The 20936-nt window shown below is 38.0% G+C and overlaps 1 protein-coding gene across 3 annotated transcripts; it reads right to left on the bottom strand.

Moving 5' to 3' along the window:
• Positions 1 to 1039: 1039 nt before the first annotated feature.
• LOC121884515 lies at positions 1040 to 3926 on the bottom strand. 3 transcript variants are annotated; one of them, XM_042393374.1, is made up of 3 exons: positions 3618 to 3926; positions 3406 to 3467; positions 1040 to 2440 (listed from the first exon to the last, which is right to left on the bottom strand). In XM_042393374.1, the coding sequence occupies exon 3, from the start codon at positions 2381 to 2383 to the stop codon at positions 1508 to 1510; it is 876 nt and encodes a 291-aa protein (XP_042249308.1). In that variant the 5' UTR covers positions 2384 to 2440; positions 3406 to 3467; positions 3618 to 3926; the 3' UTR covers positions 1040 to 1507. The 3 variants fall into 3 exon arrangements, with proteins under 3 accessions (XP_042249308.1, XP_042249310.1, XP_042249309.1); XM_042393376.1 differs by lacking the exon at positions 3406 to 3467; XM_042393375.1 differs by lacking the exon at positions 3618 to 3926 and having other exon boundaries at positions 3406 to 3588.
• Between the last annotated feature and the right edge of the window lie 17010 nt (positions 3927 to 20936).

The following is a 20936-nucleotide window of genomic DNA, read 5'->3' as shown; positions in this document are numbered from 1 at the left end:
TTGAGCAGTTTATGAGTAAATGTTTTAATGGGTAGTCGCACAGAACTTAACATTTGTACAGAGCATCTCCCATGACCAACACAATAGGCATTGCACACGCTCAGTAAGTCAGCATCAATGCATGCTCACTGTTGGAGGGTTTCATAACCCACTTCCACTCCCCTCTAAATGGTTTGAGATGGCGGACCCTCCACATGAAACCGGAAACAGAGTGGGTAGGGTAGGGTGTAGGGGCTACTTTGGAAAAGGCCTGAAGAGAAGGTGAACGGATATGTTTGGTGTAGTCTGTATGTAAATGTATATGAACATATATATTGTTAATGTTGTCCATTATTAAATATAATGTACAATATTGCAGGAATGCTGCATAAACCAAATACCTTAAACAAACATACAGTAGTACAGTGCTCAAAATACAGATTTGAAGAAAATTAAACCTCCAAAACGGATTTTTTTTTGCTCATTAATTTTCATCAGAAACATCTAGTGAACATAACACTGATATATCATCAGTTATTAAGTTGATATATTGAACTTGTTAGCAAACAGTTGCTTATTTCCACATCTAGCAGTTGTATTATAAAGATAATGTCAATAATTACTTGTGGAGTTCCTCAGGGTTCTAGCCTTAGTCCTTTACAGTTTCAATCTGCTTAAAGCTGCTTGAAATGTGTTTTTTGTCCACTCAGCAGAATAGTCTGTAAAAACAACTTCTGTCATAACTTGTTAGCAAACAGTTGCTTTTTTCCACATCCAGCAGTTACAGACCAACATTATCATTCATTTGGAGTCGTGTTTCTGTCCACCTGGTGAATGTGAGTCCAATATTCACTCTCTTTTAGTTCTGTTTTTGCTCTTTACCAACTCCTGAGGGAAATATCTGGCTCTTTAGGTGCTAAATGCTCCACTTTGTTCACAAGCTAGTCTACAGCTAACTGTGTCTGTTTGCCGTTTGGTGCTGAACAGGCAATCAACACATTGCACACTGACAGATCAGACTGTGGAGGGATAGAAATATATGTTACAGACACTTTAAAGATGATATTGATTATTCTTTATTTAAAACTGTGATCAGTCAGCATGACTTTATTCAACTGTAACGTCTGTAATGACTCAGCACTTTATATTGATCTAAATCCCCAATCTGCGGCGCTCTGATTGGACAGTATGAAACAACATATTGTAGTTTTTGTTGGACTTTAACTCACAGCTCTGCTGAGCCTAAATAATAACACACCATGAATTACCATAAAATGACACAATATGAACAATAAACAATATGAAACTTACACAGAAGTATTTGAAATGATTATTAAATACATCACATTACTGTAACTATTGATAACGTAGTCAAGAGTGACTTTACAGTAAATCCTTCAGTCATTGATCATATTTTACTTCACTGCATCAGTTTACACCAAACGTTAGAAACAGTATGTGACCAAAAGTATGTGGACAGCCCTGTCCAACAAGTCTAAGTCAAAATCAAGAATCAGTTTCTCTCTCATTAGAAGTTAATGGAGCCTCTCAGACTAACCAGACGCTGCAGATTCTCTGTCACGTAACTGAAGTGATTCTCATTGTCACGCCATTGCTTGCCATAAATGTGATAATAATACCTGTTAAAACAGTCGTCAAAGTCAAGGTCATGACCATAATCAAAAAAATTTGAATTTTCACCAAAAAACATATATTCAGGTCCATTAGGGTCTTCATCATAGCGCATCACCCTGTCCAGCTTGCACTTCTTTCTGATCATCTCCTTGTGTTCTGTGAACAGCGACTCCAGGTTGTTCTGGTAAGCAGAGAGGAGTCTCTTCACGTAGGTGTCAGTCCCTCCTAGTCTCACCTGGTGGATCATCATCTGGATGCGGAAGGCCGCCCCATTCACCCAGGCCTTCAGAGCGTTGTTCGTCAAGTGGCCGTCATCCAACATGGAATTCTTCAGCTTGGTGAGCGCCGCGCTCAGCTGACCGTCGATCCGCTCCAGTTCGCTCCTCAGCTTGCCGGCATTGTCAATGTACGTCCAGCATGTCTCCAGGCAGTGGTCGATCAGATCCCGGACCTCAGAGGCCTTCTGCTCAGCAAACACGCAGCGCAGAGCGTCCTTCGTGCTCTCCTCCTGCGGACTGGAGAACTTCATGTCGATGAAGACGGCGACGGCGAGCGCTCCGAGGCCTGCCATCTCAGGAGCTGACGTGAAGGCGCCCAGCTTCTCTGTCAGGTTCTTGATCCAGTCTGGAGCGCAGTCAGACGCCTCCATCCTCCTCCTCTCATAGTGTTGTTTCAGCATGTCTGAAGAATCCAGACTGCAGAACTTCATGATGGTCTGATTGATGCTCACATCTGTGCTGTATTCCTGCTTACTCTGCCAGATACCCATGATGTGGTGTCAGGGTCAGATGATGATGATGATGATGATGTATTGATCTGTGGAACACTGAAACACAAAATGAGCACTCTAGAGCTTAAACGATAAGTTGATTAATTAATTGACAGAGGGTTAATTGGCAAAATTTTAATAATTTAAGTGATTTTTTAAGCAAAAATATCAAAAAATTCATTTTTAGCAGCATAAACATTTTTTACTATTATTATTTTTATCTTTTAGACTCAATATATTTAATTTCAGCTTTAGGGCCTATGTGCTCATATATACATGTAGGAATGAACCACTTTTGTTGTCTTGTGTTGTTTGTTTGTATTTATTAATATTATTATTATTATTTTCTCTTATTGTTTTTGCCATTGCCTTGGCTCTTAATGTTAAAAACTGGAACGTGATGGAAAGCCGGTCATGTTGTATCATCCTGAGCTCCATCACAGCTGTCTAAAAAGTTTATTTCAGAAGCTGAAAGTTGAATTGTTAGTTTTGCTGCTTAAATGTCCCACTGTATCCGCTGCAGTGACATTACTGCAAGTAAGGAAACGATTACAATTACTGAAAGCAGCCTCTCTGATCTCTATAGTAGTCCGTAAAAGAAAACACGCATGCATCAATACAACACACAATAAAGTAATGACCTGGAAAGCTGCACACTGCTCAACATAATTTAAACATCAGTTCAGCCTACAGGGACCTTAGAGGTGGAGAGAAACGTCCACAGTGAGCGGCTCTGTTGTGGACACCTAGTTCTTCTCCCAACTCTTCTTTCTTTCCTTCAGGGTCTATTCGCACACGACTCAAAGATAAATAAGTAAATTATTACAGTTACACAAACGGGCCTCCAGGTTTCCAGCCGCCTGCAGCACGAATAAAAATTTAAAGCAGCAAAACTAAAAACTGACAGCAGTTATAAACCTGAGAAAACTCTCCAGAGGAAACTGAATTAAACTTAATAAAATCCTGCTATCAAACAAGTTGAACTCAGCTTTGGATGGAGGGAACACAGACCCTGTAAATACCTTTCATACTCCTTTTCTCATGTTTTCATGTGTAGAAATGCTCCTGCTCTCTGTTGTTGTTTCTGTTAATAAAGTTTGAATTTAAAACAGATTTCAGATCAGTTTTCACTGCTGCTCTAAAACAGGATTCCAGTGTTTCTTTATCAGAACACGAAGAAAGGAAGAGATTAATACATTATAACATTAAACCAGAAAGATTTGAAAAGATTTACCTTCCTCTCAGAGAGATTTCTGCAGACAGACTCACATCACATGTAGACTCTGCTGAACACTTCCTGTCTGATTTCTCTTTATGGCTTCAAAAGTGAAAGTTAAATCAGAGCCTCATAAACAGACTGCTGGCGCCTCCTGCTGGTCAGCTGTGTCCTCCTCCTCCTCCTCCTCCTCTTTATCTTCTTTATCTTTGTGTTTATTGGCAGAAACCTCTGTAAAAGCTGCAAAACTGTGTACAGAGATGTGTAGAATCATGACATCACAGTTTGGTGATGTCAATGGCAAGGTGTGTCTTTTTGACGCACACTCAAAGACACACACACTCACACACATACACTTGTATATAGGTACACTTAGCTAGATTAACATTGTGTGTTTTGCTATTTTACCTTTTGTTAAATTAATGCTTTTGGATATACCTGTTGTCTGTTTTAATGTTGCACAAGAATGACTTTTGCCAACCTCTGCTCTGTAAAGAACTCCAAATCCTTCAACTATAACTAGCTATTGATATGGTGATTTTGTCTATAGTTATTAAGTTAATTGGTAATCAAAGTTCCAAATTGATAGATTAGTACACTTTGAGACTGAATTGGCTATCTTTTTCCTTGACTCGAGGGTGGTGCCCCGTTATTATTAATTCTTATAATAATAGTTGTAATTTATTGATTTTAATCATTAATGATTATCTTGATAATCATTAATTATTGCTGATAGCCAAACTTGTAGCCAAGGCCCAACAAAATGGTGCCCCCTGTGAGGCAGAGTATTGTTGGCAATTATTCATAATTGTGCAATATTCATTTCAGCATAATTTTGGCCAGTACAAAAATTCTGGAATCTAAAACTTTAGACTATCCAAACGTCTTTATATTTAACACAACTTGTCTGCCACAGGAGTAGATATCTAGCTGTACTTGAAAAAAAAGTTAAGAGTGGTGAGATTTGATTTTTCAAAACAAATTTAGCTAAGGCAATTAATAACCCAAAGTCTTGAGTTATTGGTAATTGCCACTTCAAGCCCTCAGTGTTACATTAAGAGCTTGCTGTTGCTGCTAGCCATTCAGGTTGAACCTACTCTGTAGAAATTGTAAGAATTTCAATTCAGCAATCGCATAGCGCACATTCAATGCCATCTGGGCAAGCTGTCAGAATTAGCTGTTAATTCAAGTGCTCCCCTTGTTAATTAAAACACAGCGTGCCACTGGCCTTGTGACACATAGAGAGCTTTTACCTGGCTGTTACTGCCATGCATTCCAGCCTGAGTAAGAAATAGAGCCTGTGAGATAGAGCCACAACGTGCTACCAGCCCTGTGAAGTTATCCTCTAGCTGTTACTGCCATGGATCAAGGAGAAGACAAAGAGAGAAGAGAGAGGAGCTCACAGCTCGGATGCTCATGTGCTTGTAGAACAAACAAACAGAAACTTAGAGAGATGCAATGGTTATCAGAACAGGTGTAATAATCAATGATCAATGAGTAAATTCATTGAAACAGAAGCAGACCCGCTGTGCAGAAGGAGCTCAATTAAAAGCAACTAATTAAAGATTAAGGCAAAAGATGAGTTCTAAGTTTAGGCTTTAGGGACTCAACAGACTGGGATTGTCTGACGTCAGCAGCGAGGTTTATTCCATAAGAACGAGCCCCATAGCAACAAAAACATGTTTCACTCTTCATTTGGGCTCCTGACTGTTGTTTTCAGACACACATGAAAAATTGTGAGCTTGTCCTGTAGAAATCCTGTAAACAAAGTGCCTATTTATTCAATCAGATGGAAAACAGGAGTCTACAGCCACATTAGCAGCTCTAAACTAGATATAAATGAGCTTATTCCAGATATATCAAAGATATGTTTGAGATCATTTACAAACAGAGACGACTGACAAGCTTCTTTTTACACTGTAAAATGTCCTAAACACTACTGTACATATCCTGATTATTTGATAACTAATTTTCAGGAATCCATATGAAAGATGTTTCTGTGTGTTATCAGATAAACAGTGACAGCAGGAAATAAATCCAGTATCAGTCAGGATACAAAGTTCAGCTGAGGCTGATGGAGACGTCTTCAGTTCTGCAGGTATTTGATCATAAACCAAAAGCATCACAAATAGATAATTAAATGCTATTATAATGTTATTCAAACATTATGAAAAACACAGAATAATTTCTTGTCTTATGATAACTGAGGACAGCTGCCCTGAAACTCAAAGTGCAACTGTTTAATGAAACGCTGCCATCTGGTGGTGACAGGAGAGATTACACCATTCATTTCTTAAAGGCTGGTGGACCTGGATATACAGTGGGTGATGATATTTCTGTAGTGAGGTTCATGTCTGAAATAAGTCTGTAGCCACAGATGAATTTTTCACAAACTTAAGGAAACATTAAGATCAATAGAAATTCGCTCTCCTTAATGTGAATGAACACATAAACTCAGGACTCTGATGATGTAAAAATCCTACAGGTTTATACTCTTACATCAGTTTATATTATTTACACTTTGTTTCTGTCTGTGAGAATACTACAGTAAAAAGAAGCGGTGTGCAGAGCTCCAGGTCTTAAACAGAGTATCAGGTGCACGGTTGTGGCAAGAATGAAACAAACAAATCACTGGCACTCATGGTTCTATCTTCTTATTATTCATCATGGACAGAAACAGACATGTTTCAGCCAGAAGAAGCCATCATCAGCTTAATAAAAAAACAGGAAAAAATAACAATATACATAAACAGGTGAGGCTCAAACACCAATCAGCGAAGAGAATACATGATTGTATAATAGGATCCAACTGTGAATGAACCGCCCTGATGCAGCCTCTTCAAATGAAGGAGGTATGACCTCAGTAATCAGTGAAAACAATGACAGGTGTTAATTTGAGAAATCTCTGAAAAATCTCTGAACCAGGATATGTCTATAATGGGGACACATCGCATCTATAGATGTAGAACTATGTGACTCTGTAAGACCAAATAATTTATATTTTTCAAAAGAGCATAGAAAGATGTCATAGAAAAAATATCAAGAATAAATACAACCACATAATACATGTAAAGAATCCAAATGTAAAAAGGGCAAATAGCATGTAACGTTTAATTTCATTCAGAGTTATATTACCCTGTTAAGTAGTTTGAAGCCTTTAAAGAGTATATAGAAAAATATGGAAAAAATATAGAAAAAAATGTAAGGACAAAATATATCTACAAAGTCTAATACGGATGTACAAGGAAACTCATCAGACACTGTCAACTAGCTTTCATATTTTCAGAATAAATGACAAGAAAGAAATTTAAGAGAACAGACATCATGGCCAGCTGAATAGAAATGTCTACCCACAGGGGATTTTTCATCTTTATTCCTTATGCTACTTTTATGTTTACAAATCCTAGTTTTTAACTCATGTTTTAGTTTTTATATATGCTAACCTACAAGGGCATTTCAAGAGATAGAAAACATATTTGGTTCATAGATTTACATATTAAACAATTGGTATATCAACTTCCTTCTTACCTCAAAGACACCACTGACCTCTTGGATAAAATTGCTCTGCTATGTGTCCCCATTGTAGATATATCCTGTTTCAGAGATTTTTCAGACATTTCTCTTGTTACCTAGTACAACAGTCAGACGAGACCGGGTCAGTTTTGACCCAGGAGGACAATAAGTGTCATCATGTGCTGCCATTAAAAAATTTGAAATGGTTTCAAAACAGTATCCTGACTAAACTTTTCATCCCCCTGCTGGGATGGACCTTTCGTGCCAGTTGTGGATATCTATAATTAATCCCACCAGTGTTGATTGTGTTAACCGCCAGAACACACATTTAAGAAGGGCATCTTGCCCGAAATGTCCATGTGGCAATTACAAAAATAAACTCACTGTGCTGTCCTAGCCTTTCTTATTCATTTTGTCTACTTTAAGGATTTCACACCCTGCTTTATTATTGTGAGTTGAACACATTGTATCATATATATGTTTTCTCCAAAAACAACCTGATGTCCTTTCCTATCTCTTGATGATGTTTGTTTTCATCAATGAGCTCTTAAACATCCATTTTAGTACTTATGGATTTGGAACATAATAAATACAAAATTAAATGCAATTTAAGCTTGTTCATCTGCTTTGTTCACCCCCTGCAACAGTAATACAAATGGTTCATTGTGTTGCCCTGATAGATAAGTTCATTTATAAACACAGTAAATTCTTTGATTTCCTTTTCATGACATCTACAGTATAACAATATATAGAGGACATGCATATATATAACAATATATACAACACATACGTGTGTATATATAACAATAAATACTGTACCATTATGGATTCCCTCTATGATATTTTCCTTTTTTATTGAACATGGTCTTTTGTTGTTCTTTTATTTTTTTTATTTTATTTATATAGCACCTTTAAAAACACAGTTACAACGTTCTTTACAGAAAACAAACACAGATAACATTGAGAATTAAAGCTGCAAGCAGCGATGAACGGGCCCTCGTGCCCTTGCGCACGTTGGGCTGTGGCCCAATCGAAGGGCTTCTCTGTCCACTATTTTGCCTGCTGCTGGGGCTGCTTTGCTGCAATGTCACGGGGGGCGCTATTCAGCCAGTTTGCATCACTGATGGAATATTGTCATGTAGACGCGTTCAGGCCGGGAGTCTTATCAAACATGTAAAGTTTGGTGCAGACTGGAGCATTTACAATAAAGTTATAGCAACTTCTTCTGTCATGGCGAAACATCAGATCTCAACGGTGTGAGGATGAGCATTTTCTGCAGGGTGAGACATGTCTGTCTCGCTCACACCTGTGTCATCAAAATCATGCAAGTTTTGGGTCCATTCACTTGAATTTCAATTAGTAAATTGAAAGCTCTTGTTGAGTTTGTGTGTAAAACAAATTAATTTCCTAATTTTCATCAAGTCTATTTTTAGAAAAGTAAAGACTTTTAACCCACATGACCTGGTCGAAGTGTGATTGACATGTGTACTGTCAGGTGTGTAGAGACAATAAGTAACTGCAGCTGGACACAGAAAAATACTCATATATTTGAATGGAGAGTGTGAGCGAACCCACACCTTTTTGAACATTTACTGCTTCCACATAGTTTTAGATACAAACTTCATTTGAACTTTAAATGAGTCACGAGACTTTGACCTACAAATCTTGAATTTACATGTTTTTTCTATCTTTTATTGTTTTTGAGATATTAGAGTGTGAGTTTTAAAGTCTTTTCTTGCTCCTCCTGTGATTTTATAATGAGTGTGTATTGCGGAATGTTTCACAGCACTGAGGGAGTGACATCACCAGGAGCAGTTGGAGAGGAGGATTTTAGAGAACGCTTCTGGTGAAATCTCCTCATAAATCCCATGACTTTGGCCAAATCTTACATTAAAAATCATATTTTAGTAGGAAATTTCGTGGCGAATCCATTGATACAGGTTTGAAAGTGGTCAGACTTATAGTTTAGACGTCAGAAGCCTCTGTTTGACACAAAGATCATGCATCCTCATTGCTTTACATTGTAAGGGTGATGTGGCACTGCAACTTTCAGGGCTTATAAAATCCAAACCGTTCGAGTTATTACAAAGTTTTTAACAACTTTTTTTCAGCATAGTGTCATAAGTCATCTATTAAAGTTCGAAGTCAATACCATTAATACCCATTAACGAAGAGATAGCGTTTGTTTTTGTGCCAAAATTGGGGCAAAGTCTTATTTTGAAAAGCTTATTGCAGACTTCCTGTTGGATTTAAGTCAGGGGTGTCCCTGACCTAAGTGTATGATTTGTAGGTCTTGATGAGACAAACAATTGAGTTTTGGTTTGATCTCTCTTCAACATTCCTACGGGCTGTGGCAGACATATTAGTTACACACGTGGTGCTCTAGAGCACATTTTGGCACTTTGGAGGTTAATTTTTACATTTTATCACATTTTGCACCAGACCTGATGTGCGTGCCAAATTTGGTGAGTTTTTGAGCATGTTTAGGGGGTCAAATTTAGGTCTGATGTCCTGTAATAATAAAGAAAGAAACAAACAAACAAACCCTAATAACTCTGTGTTTAAGGAGTGTCTTGTGTCTCTGTGTCTTGGAAATGTTTGGGGGAATTTCACAGTTAAACATTAACAGCCATTTAGATAACAGTGGTTTCTCTTTGACTTGCAGTTGTAAAACCTTTTTAATACATGATTCTGAGACAGCCAATAGAAAGACATGAACAAGTATAAGGAACATACTGTTTTCTCCTCCTCTCTTCTGGTATAAATATAAGTGAACCTGAACGCTGACTGTTGGTGTTTCCCAACACAACTAAGAGGGTAAGATGACAAATTTAAATGTTCACTTTGTAAATTATTTTTCCAAAAACATTTACTTTGCTATATTACAAATGATATTGTAGCAATCCCAGAATCAGATTTCATGAATGTTGTTTTCCAGCAGAGTTTGAGGTCGTCTCAGCCAGTTTTATTGTCTCTTTTCTAAACTAATTGTCTGCTTAGAAAACTGAGGGCTTTCTTTTAAAGAACCCTGCAGTACTCTGCAGGTCAAAGTAACGTGCACCCAGGCACACCGGGTGCACATGCGGCACACTTGGATTCAGGGTGAGATCAGAGAGAATAATACATTGTAAATGGGCAAATAAGAGGTTGTGATAATTATGGCCAATATTCTCTCTCTCCTTTTTGTTTTTTTGTTTAGACTTCTGCAGAATATTCTGCTTGAGTTTCAGTTCTAGTCAGACTTCGGATGTAATTATTTTTAAATATGATGACTTACTGTGTAATATGTAATGATCTCTCATCCTGCTGCTCTGCTCTGTGCTTTCATTATTATGATTATCCTCTCATTTTCTCATTCAGGCTAAATGAGAGCTGCTAGTTTACAGGGGCAGTCAGGTCTAGTCCTCAACTAAAATGGCCCGTTTAAGTCTTGAAGAGCTAAAATCGCCTTCTGAGTTATGTATTAAAATAGTCCTTGATTTGAGATAATGTTGGGTAAAACAATCTGCTTTTGAAGTTATGATTATTCACTCCTGCATAACATTACAGCTACATCAGCTATTGGTGCTAATAGCTCCCACCAGAACCTGTGAGTTGTTAGGCTTTAAAAATGCCTTGTGAGTATTGAGAACAGCACCTCAGGTTTAACATTGTTTAACAAGGTTTAATTATACAAATGATATGATGATGTGTTGTAAGACTATTTCATTTATATAAATTGTTTGTACTTGTTTAACCTTGAAGATGGCTTAGTAGCCTCAGCCTACTATCATTTTAGGCTACATAATGTTTTCATGAATATAATTCCAAATATGAAATAGCCATTCTTCTAATAAAAATTTCCTGTCCTGATCCACCCAATTATATAGTGTTCTTGATGCATTCCTGGTTTTCAATTTAATTAATCCAGACAAGTGCAGGTGGCCTTTTCTTGACTTAATCCAAGAAGTTAGGGTACATGCATACATTTATTTTAAATTACAATTTTTTTTCTGGGAGAGGACTCTTATGTATCTCTCCAAATTTGCTCCCCCATTTTAATATATAACCAGGCACCTATGGTGGTGGCTGATAACTTCTGCTAAGACCGATAAGGCTGATAAGGTTGGGCGGTGATTGGGAGGTGGTGGAGTGCGCAAAACGGCACCATGAAAGCACTAAGGCACTGTGCTATTGTTTAGATGTGATCTGCTAATGTTAACAGCTGATATCTTAATTGATGTCCAGTGGAATGACAGCAAGGGAATAATAAGTGAGCATGTGTGAGGGATGGGAATGACAGATGATTTGAGAAATAATACTACAGACCTGAGCATGCAAAATATGGTCTTCCTGACTGAACTTTCACTGAGCTTATTTTACACATGGCTGTGCATGTCCTTATATTTACAACCTCTCATTGTCACAGGTTTGGATACAGTCAACAACACCATATAACAAGATGTCAATTATCAAACAGCTGATGATATCAAAGAAGTGTCATATATTTATCGATCACCCTACTTTTAAACAGTCTTTTAAATCTCTGAATTGTACTACACATTTTTAATTCATACTCAAGATTGTTCCATACATTCACTCCTTTTATTGAAATGTATAATGTATTGAAATAATAATGTATATTTGTCCTTACCCATAATTTTTTAGCCATAATTATTCAGTTCATATTTGCTGTCTCTTTTTACATACATGTTTAGAATATTGGATGTTAACAAATGATTGTACACTTTATACATTCTTTGTCCAATCCTATAATCAAGTAAATCGTTAAATTTTAATATATGTAGTTTTGCTATCAGGCCTTTAGTTGGTTCTTTATGATCTAATTTAAAGAGGATTCTTATGGCTCTTCTTTGTAAGATGAAAACTGATTTCTAAGCCATAGGTGATGTTTGGAACAAGAATTGAGCAGTGTAAAGCATACATGTGCTGATTTAATAGATCCTTAGTCTTGTATAGTATTGATATTCAGAGACGATTCTAAGAATTTTTAACTGGGGTGGCCCAGGAGTGGCAAAGGGATGTCTAGAGGTGGTTGCAATGTGTTTTTAATGTGCACGCACAGCAAGCAAATTTTTTATATGCATTAATATTCCACTGATAATAGACTAAAACATAGACTAATAGGCTACATGCATACGCATAACTGTTGATGGTCAATCTCCTATTTTGCAGAACCTTTATAGTAAGGTAGGCTAACAATCACAATGACAAATAAATAGGACCTTTTTCTGAACTCATTTACAAAGGTTAAGGCTATTAAGTAGTCAAATGCTCTAAGCAAACCAAACAAAAAATGCATTATGCAAACCCTGGGTTCTGTCTTGAAAATGTTAAATCAGAATTGTATAGTATACCATACAGTATAGCATATACTAATATAATAAGACATTTAGGCTGGATGTTTTTGGATAAAGAATATAAAACAGGTTCTGACCATGTTTTAGTCCATTACAGTCATGGACTTTATTTTGAAGAACAAACTGTAAGGTGTTAGAACATCCAGTGTTAATTATTTGGTGTGTAACAGGACACGACCTGCAGACTGCAGCATCACAGTCGGACGCAGTCCACACCCTGATTCTCCTCTTCACACATAAAAAACACACAGCCACAGGAAGTAAATATGAAGAATGAATGTAACTCTGAGTGATACTAGACAGTTCTGACAATATGCAGGTGTTTCTATTTCTGACAGTTGACTGAGATGGCATCATTTACATCATTTACTCTTTCAGACCTTTAACATTTTAACAAATACTGCAGTTTCGTCATATTCACAAGCAAATATGTGAATTAGGCTGATGTCTTAGATCAGTTTCTACATATTCTTTGTCTCATATTTCAATATATGAGCACAATGTGTAGCGAAATCCTACATGATCCAAGACTGTGCAGGAGAAATGTACAAAATGTGGTACTTGTGAACTACTGTTTACTGTCCTTTACTCTCCGATAATAATTTCCAATAATAATAAAACCATATCATTTCTCTTTTTGATTTATGGTGTAGTTTTTCTTCACGCTATGTATTCATATCTGTTTCTGCTGCTGCTGTAACTAGTGGCAAGAAGTTTAAGTGGTTGTGTTGTCTCAGTATACCCAGGTTTGGACTTCTAAATGTAAGGAGTATTTACAGTTTTTGAGTACTGGATGTTGCACAGCCTTCGGGCCTCTAGAGTGCAGGACATGTTAACAGGATGTTTGAGTATCAAGTAGAAGAGAAGCATATCTGCTTCATTTTCCTACCAAAAGACGTCATATTCCTTAAATAACCTTTTTTCTGTCGTTCCTGTAGACTGCTGACCTCTCAGTGTGAACTGACCATGGATAATGCCGATAAACTCATTGATAAGATCTTCTCCTTTGTGGATCTACAGAGGGAATGTGCAGAAAAATTGAACAACCTGGCCAGTGATCTGGAGGAGTACAATAAGAATGTAAATGTCAGTAAAGTTGTTGGGAGCTCTTTGTCTGTAGGTGGTGCAACTGCACTGACAGTGGCAGGTTTAACAGCCCTCTGCACTGGAGGAGCGGCGATACCTTTCCTAGCTACAGCAGGTACGCTAGCATCAGGGCTCGGCTTGGCTACCAATATAACTTCAGACGTTGTCGATGCTGTCAAATCAAGTTCTGCCATACAAGAGGCAAAGCAGATTTCAGAGAAGATCCAGAATCTTCAAAAGGAAATCCAGGAACTCACTGGATCACTGGTGAAGGAAGCAGAGAAGTCCTGCAGTGATGTTCCTCCTGAAGATTATGTTGTGGAACAGATCCTGAGAAAGATAGCCAAACGAAACGGACTGAAGCTAAATGATAAGATCAATGTGCTCACATTGGTATCTGATTTGTCTGTAAAGAAGATGTTTGAGAAAGATAAAGACTTTGGTCTTCTGCAAAAGTCTGCACTGGAGTTGTCACTGCTTTCAGAGTTTGTTACAGACCTTACCTTAAAAGAAATTACCATAGCAGGAACAAAGAAAGCACAGAGAAAAGTGATGAGAACAGAAGTCACCAAAGTGGCCACCTCTATGGGACTGACAGCATCAACGAAAGTGATTAGACGTGTAAGTATCAAAGACAGTCACTCAAACAGTGGAGCTTAGGAACAGTTTTTGACCTGCAGCATTCAAGTCAAGCCAATTTTACTAACATCCTCTATCCTTAGACCCTCAAATCAAATAAGCAATAACTCCCAAAAAACGCTTTAACAGTGGAAAATGTTAGAAAGCTCAGGAAGAGCAGATGAGGGATCCCTCTGCAGGATAGACAGACAGGAAATAGATGTTGTATGTACAGAAAAGACCAAGAAAGCAAAATGACAGAAATACAGCATGGACAAACTGGATGAAAAGATTATAGATAGATTGATATCATACAGTTTATTAAGAATCTGACCAGGAAGATGTCAAGGAGAGGTGAGGAAGAAAAACAGCATCCGTACTGTGCCACAGGTCTAAAAGTATTCCCAATCCCACTGATTACTATGTTCAACACCATATTCATGTTTCAACTAATCAATTAAATTCATTATAATAACTTAGACATGGAACAAAGTAATTCAATATATAGTCAAAATGACTTCATTCAGAATCCAGTAAATCCAGCCATTCTTATTCTTGTTATTAACTATAAAGTGTTTATTTTCAGATTGGTAGAGGAGTAGTTGATCTTCTGTTTTCTGTTCCTGAGCTTATTGGAAACTGTAACAATCTGGAGAACTGTGAGACAGAAGCCAGTCAGAGTCTGAGAGAGATGGCTGAGGCCATACAAACTGCCTCTGAAGAGATGAAAAGAGAACTGGATGAAATCGAGTGAGTCTCAGTTCTGTAGCTACACATGCAACGTTTCACTTCCAAGTTTAAGGTCGAGTTATGAGAGGGTGAAAAGAGTGAAAAGGGAAAACACCTTAAATGAGCTTAAAACACATTCAGAATCAGAATGCCATCAGACCAGCCAGAACACATCTGGAGGTGGTCAGGCTCGCATTGTGATCAGATCTCAGCAGGTGTGAATGTCATCTGTACAGCGTGACAACATTCATATGAAGTTGAAAGGTCACCTGTGTGTTGATGAGTCAGCCAGCTCCACCCAGCTAGTTTTCATATTCAGATCTGATCACAACGCGGACACAACTGAGTAAACAAGGATCTGTTATAATACCAGGTATAAATGCAAAGACCCATGGATCAGATGTCATTCTCCAGACAACATATCCAGATCACATGTTAATACCAGCTGAGATTGTTGGGTAAGGCTGTTTGCTGAAACATTGGTCTTTAGAAACTGAAATAAAAGATGACTTCTGAGTCATGAGTTTGTGGCTTTCCAATTCCTTCTTTGATGTCTTGATGTGTGGTTTGCATTTTCCTTCAGTTCTTCATGGACAACATTTTCATAACTGACTGTTCAGTGTTACTACGAGTACCGCAGACCCACACGTTTTGCTTTGCTGGTCAAGTTTACTTGTTCCCTTGAGTGACTGAACTTGTGCAGTTTATTGTAAATAGTGTGATGAAAAATTGCATCTGTTAACATGTACAAACATACAGTAACATGGACATTTTGACTAAGATGCTTCTTTTTTAATGTCCTCTTACAGAGAGCTGTGTCAGAAGATAGCTGACATGAAGTGCTGGAAGAAATACATGAAGAGGGGCTCTCGTAAGAGGAGGCTGAGGAAAATGTGGTGTTTTTAGATGAAGACAAGACCAAAAGCAAAACCCTGTTAATTTCTCAACATCATGGATGTATTATAAAGACAGAATAGTGGATTCCAACATGACACCCATTGATGAAAATGTCCTACCCAGTACATTCACCAAAATTTTGTCCTCTCTTCTTGGTCTCCTTAAATGCTGAGATGATGTCACACGCACACATAAAATTAGATTTTCTAGTCTCTAGGAAAGATTTAAAGCTAGTGATTTAAACATTCATGACACAAAGAGTAAGAACCAGTAGTGCTGTTGGTCATTTGGACAAATCAGCAGCAGGTATCCAGCTCTGATAATACATCCATGATCAATACTTTCCTCCTTCTCTACTCTTTCTGTGACTCTGTGATACATCTCACAAATGTATACTTCATGTTTAAGACTCAGTGATTTACTAAAACTAATCTAATGTCATGGTGATGCCTACCCTGTTTTTACTTTATACTCTTACACATCAAACTCATATTGTCTCTCTCCAGCTTCAGGCCACCTTCCTCGTCTTTCTTACATATATACATGTATATACTGTTTGTAGTGTAATATTAGTCAGTGTGATGATTTGTCACCTGGCCTCTCCTGGACTTTGATCTCTGGATTTTGATCTGAATTTGAACTTGAGTGGCTGAATTGTACTGAAAGCTTGGGGGCATGACAGGACATATACTGGGTGTTTAGACTCGCTGCCTGTCTGTGACCTGCCTACTCTTCTTCTGTATGCTTCACCTCTCTACTCTCATTTGTAATAAAACAATAATCTAACATAATTTAATTAAAAATCAACTCAAGCATTATTCTGGTCTGATTTTGTTTTCTCACCAGTCGATGCAACAATGGCACTCTGGCTGCAGCGCCTCTCTTTCAGCTGTGACTGTAACATAACTCTGGTGGTCACTGCCTCCTCTACACTCTGTTCTGTCTGATTCTACAGAACAATATTCAACCTCGTAACAGTATAGCACCACATCTCTGATTCCAACATCATATCATGAAACTAGTTTTCTTCCAAATATACTAATAGTGTCTGCTTTAGTGTCCCTTCTCCCTATCGCTAGTGAAAAAATACCATGGCAGATGGATTGTTTTGGTCCCTGAGTGTGGATACCATGTTTGTCAGTCCTTGAAGGCACCTCTTAAAAAAATGTAGAAAAGTAGTTTGTAGTCAAAGGCAGATTGCCAGAACTCACCAGATGATGTAGGGACCATTTTTAGGGTAGAACTGGCACTGATTGTGTATTATTAATGTATTATTTGTAATTATTGTACCTCTCAAAGTGGGGTTCGGGGACCCCCAGGGGGAAATATGGATTTCACTATTAACTCATTAACTAGAAGTTAGTGCAATGAGAGAATGTATTAGAATGACTATTATGTTCATAGGTTTCACACTCTTCACTGTTATCTGCCAACCTACAGTGTAGTAGTATAGTTAAAGGAACGTGTTTATAATTTGTGTGCTGAACATTGAATTGTATGGTGATTTGACATCATTTGATTTGATCAGACATGATTGATTTGAATTCATTGAACTGATTGGAGAATCATGTGATATTTGGGTGAATGAGTGCTTCACTTTCTAAACTGGATCATCTGGGAGGGTAAACTCATCTGGGTTTTAAATGGTCACCAATGTTCAGACTTTGATATATATAACAATATGTACACCATACACGTAAATGCAACTATACATATTGTATGTCCATATTGGCGTTCTTGTTGGGAATTCAGTCTGTGATGGTATTTCTTTCCTGCACAGGGTCTTTTATTGTCGTGAGTAAGAGTTGTTGTTTCTGAGAGGTCAGAGGTCACAGAAGGTCACACAAAGTGTTGCAACCTTGTTCATTAGCCATGTCAAAGAGGGAGACATAATGTTTTCAGGAGTTAAACAAAGTCATTTATTAAATATAAACGGGGGAGGGTCTGCCATCCCTGCTCTCTATACCACAATAGCAGAGAGAGAACAGGGACAGAGGGGCTGTTTGGTTGAATATGTTAGTCTAGTCTGCCTGACTCATTGATCTTTTATCACCATGGCTCTGAAATATCAGCAGCCTAACTGTGCTGTGTATTGATAAATCAATGATGCAGAAGTAGCAGATGATTTCGTAATTTGGCCTTTTTCTCTCAGTTCCGCCCTTCTGTTTGTTTCGTCTTAACTATATATTATAAATGCCCATTTCTATACTATATAAGAACCTTTATTCTCTATAGAGTCAGCTTCATCATCAAAATAGCAACGTGTAGTTGCAGAGGAGCGAGAGGATCATAGAGACACACTGCTGCCTGTAGTATTCCTATAATATTCCTATAATATTTCTATGATCGTTCAGTAGTGTCTGTGCTGCTGAAAATACTCCTCCAGACCAAACCATCTCTGTAAATAAATATTTTAGCAGAAACGTGACTACAGATGTAGTTTTGAGTATAGATATTTGGTGTAACCTGGGAGTGCAGCAGGTCATGTGACTGAGCAAATTAACCTGCACTGACCGCACCGCACTCACCCGCTACAGTTACATCATTCCAGGTAAAGTTTATACCATCAAAACTATGCTGTGTTTTTAAAGATAAGGATTGATAATAAATGCTTAATGTCCACATACTGTGAACAAATAGTTCTACACAAAATATGTATTTAGCCTAATATCAGTTCTATTAAATTGAAATTATAACCGCAATTATAATATCAAGAATTAGGCTAGGCCTATATGATGATCCTGCAGTCCTAATATAAAGTAGACATACAGAAGTGGGTTTGGGCAGTTGCTCTCTTACTCTCAACACAACAGCAGATGAAAGTGAAAGAGAAAAGCAGCAGCAGCCAGACAGAGGCCGGCTGAGACATTAACAGAACTTCAAGTAAAAGTGCCCTTGAATGCTCATCAACTTTTCTTTCGTTGTGTTTGTTCTCACTTGTTATTTTTCAAATATAACAAATCTTTGTGCCGCAAATTGAGTGTTTATTTGACAATATAATGTAATAATTATACATTATTTCAGAGTTTAGTAAATGCCCCCAACAATCAGTTCAAGGTGCAAAATATAGTCTTCCTGTTCTTTTTGATTCTGCTCTGGCAACAAGTTTAAAGAGCTGGCAATGTTGCTTACATTCTTGTGTGTGTCAGACCTCCTCCCTCTTCCTTCCTCCATTTCCTCTTCCTGCCACTTCCCCCCTGGGAAGCCCCCTGGAGGGTGGAGGGTGGAGGGTGGAGGGGCTATATTTTGCACCTTGAACTGATTGTTGGGGGCATTTACTAAACTCTGAAATAATGTATAATTATTACATTATATTGTCAAATAAACACTCAATTTGCGGCACAAAGATTTGTTATATTTGAAAAATAACAAGTGAGAACAAGCACAACGAAAGAAAAGTTGATGAGCATTCAAGGGCACTTTTACTTGAAGTTCTGTTAATGTCTCAGCCGGCCTCTGTCTGGCTGCTGCTGCTTTTCTCTTTCACTTTCATCTGCTGTTGTGTTGAGAGTAAGAGAGCAACTGCCCAAACCCACTTCTGTATGTCTACTTTATATTAGGACTGCAGGATCATCATATAGGCCTAGCCTAATTCTTGATATTATAATTGCGGTTATAATTTCAATTTAATAGAACTGATATTAGGCTAAATACATATTTTGTGTAGAACTATTTGTTCACAGTATGTGGACATTAAGCATTTATTATCAATCCTTATCTTTAAAAACACAGCATAGTTTTGATGGTATAAACTTTACCTGGAATGATGTAACTGTAGCGGGTGAGTGCGGTGCGGTCAGTGCAGGTTAATTTGCTCAGTCACATGACCTGCTGCACTCCCAGGTTACACCAAATATCTATACTCAAAACTATATCTGTAGTCACGTTTCTGCTAAAATATTTATTTACAGAGGTGGTTTGGTGGTTTGATCATAGAAATATTATAGGAATACTACAGGCAGCAGTGTCTCTATGATCCTCTCACTCTTCTGCGACTACACGTTGCTACTTTGATAATGAAGCTGACTCTATTGAGTATATAGGCTATAATATAGTATAGAATTGAGTATTTATAGTGTTTAGAGAATATTATAGATCCAAGACGAAACTGACAGAAGGCGGGACTGAGAAAAAAAGGGGCAATTACAAATCCATCTGCTACTTCAGCACCATGGACATCGCCATGGATTTATCAATACAAAGCACAGTTAGGCTGATGATATTTCAGAGCCATGGAGATAAAGGATCAATGAGTAACACAGACTAGACTAACATATTCAACTAAACAACCCCTCTGCTCCTGTACTCTGTCTCTGCTACTAGGGGATGGAGGAGAGGGATGGCAGGTCAACTTTAACTTTCACTTTTGAAGCCATAAAGAGAAGTCAGACAGGAAGTCTTCAACAGAATGAGTCTACATGTGATGTGAGCTCGTCTGCAGAAATCTCTCCAAGTGGATGTAAATCTTTTCAAATGTTTCTGGTTTAATGTTTATTGATAATATATTCAGCTCTTCATGTTCTGATAAAGAAACACTGGGATCTAATTTGCTTCTTCCTCAGAGTTTTTTTTTGTGCTTTCTCATCTTGCAGGAAACCCTGGGTTCTGGACCGAGCCGAGTCCTTCACAGTCCTGTTGGCATCCTTCCCTGGCTGCTGCTGTGTCATTGTTATGATTGATGTTATTCTGCCCCCCCCCCCCCCCCCCCCCCCCCCCCCCCCCCTTCTTTCTCTCTCTCAACCCAACCGGTCAAAGCAGATGGCCGCCCACCAAGAGCCGGGTTCTGCTTGAGGTTCTTGCATGGGGGAATTGTTGGGTCTCTGTAAATTAAAGAGTTCGGTCTTGACCTGCTCTGTGTGAAAAGTGACTTTTGTTGAGATGACTTTTGTTGTGATTTGGCGCTATATAAATAAAAATTGATTGATTGATTGATTGATTGATTGATTGATTGATTTAGAGCAGCAGACTGTAAAAAATATGGACGTAGTCACGGTGACGTCACCCATTGGTTTGCGAACTGCCATTTAGCAGCCTCAAGTTTAGTGATTTGACCATCGCCATCTTGGATTTGACTGTTGCCATGTCTGATTTTTGGAGCCAGAAGTGACCATATTTGAACAAGAGGTTTGAGCTG

The sequence above is a fragment of the Thunnus maccoyii genome, chromosome 18 (assembly GCF_910596095.1).
Source record: "Thunnus maccoyii chromosome 18, fThuMac1.1, whole genome shotgun sequence".
NCBI classification, from domain to species: domain Eukaryota; kingdom Metazoa; phylum Chordata; class Actinopteri; order Scombriformes; family Scombridae; genus Thunnus; species Thunnus maccoyii.
The sequence above is the reverse complement of the archived record's forward strand: the minus strand, read 5'-3'. Positions and strand labels throughout refer to the sequence as shown.

What these genes read in the sequence shown, in the direction of transcription:
- LOC121884515 (XM_042393374.1), bottom strand. Translation starts at nt 2,383, where the DNA reads ATGGGTATCTGGCAGAGTAAGCAGGAATACAGCACAGATGTGAGCATC.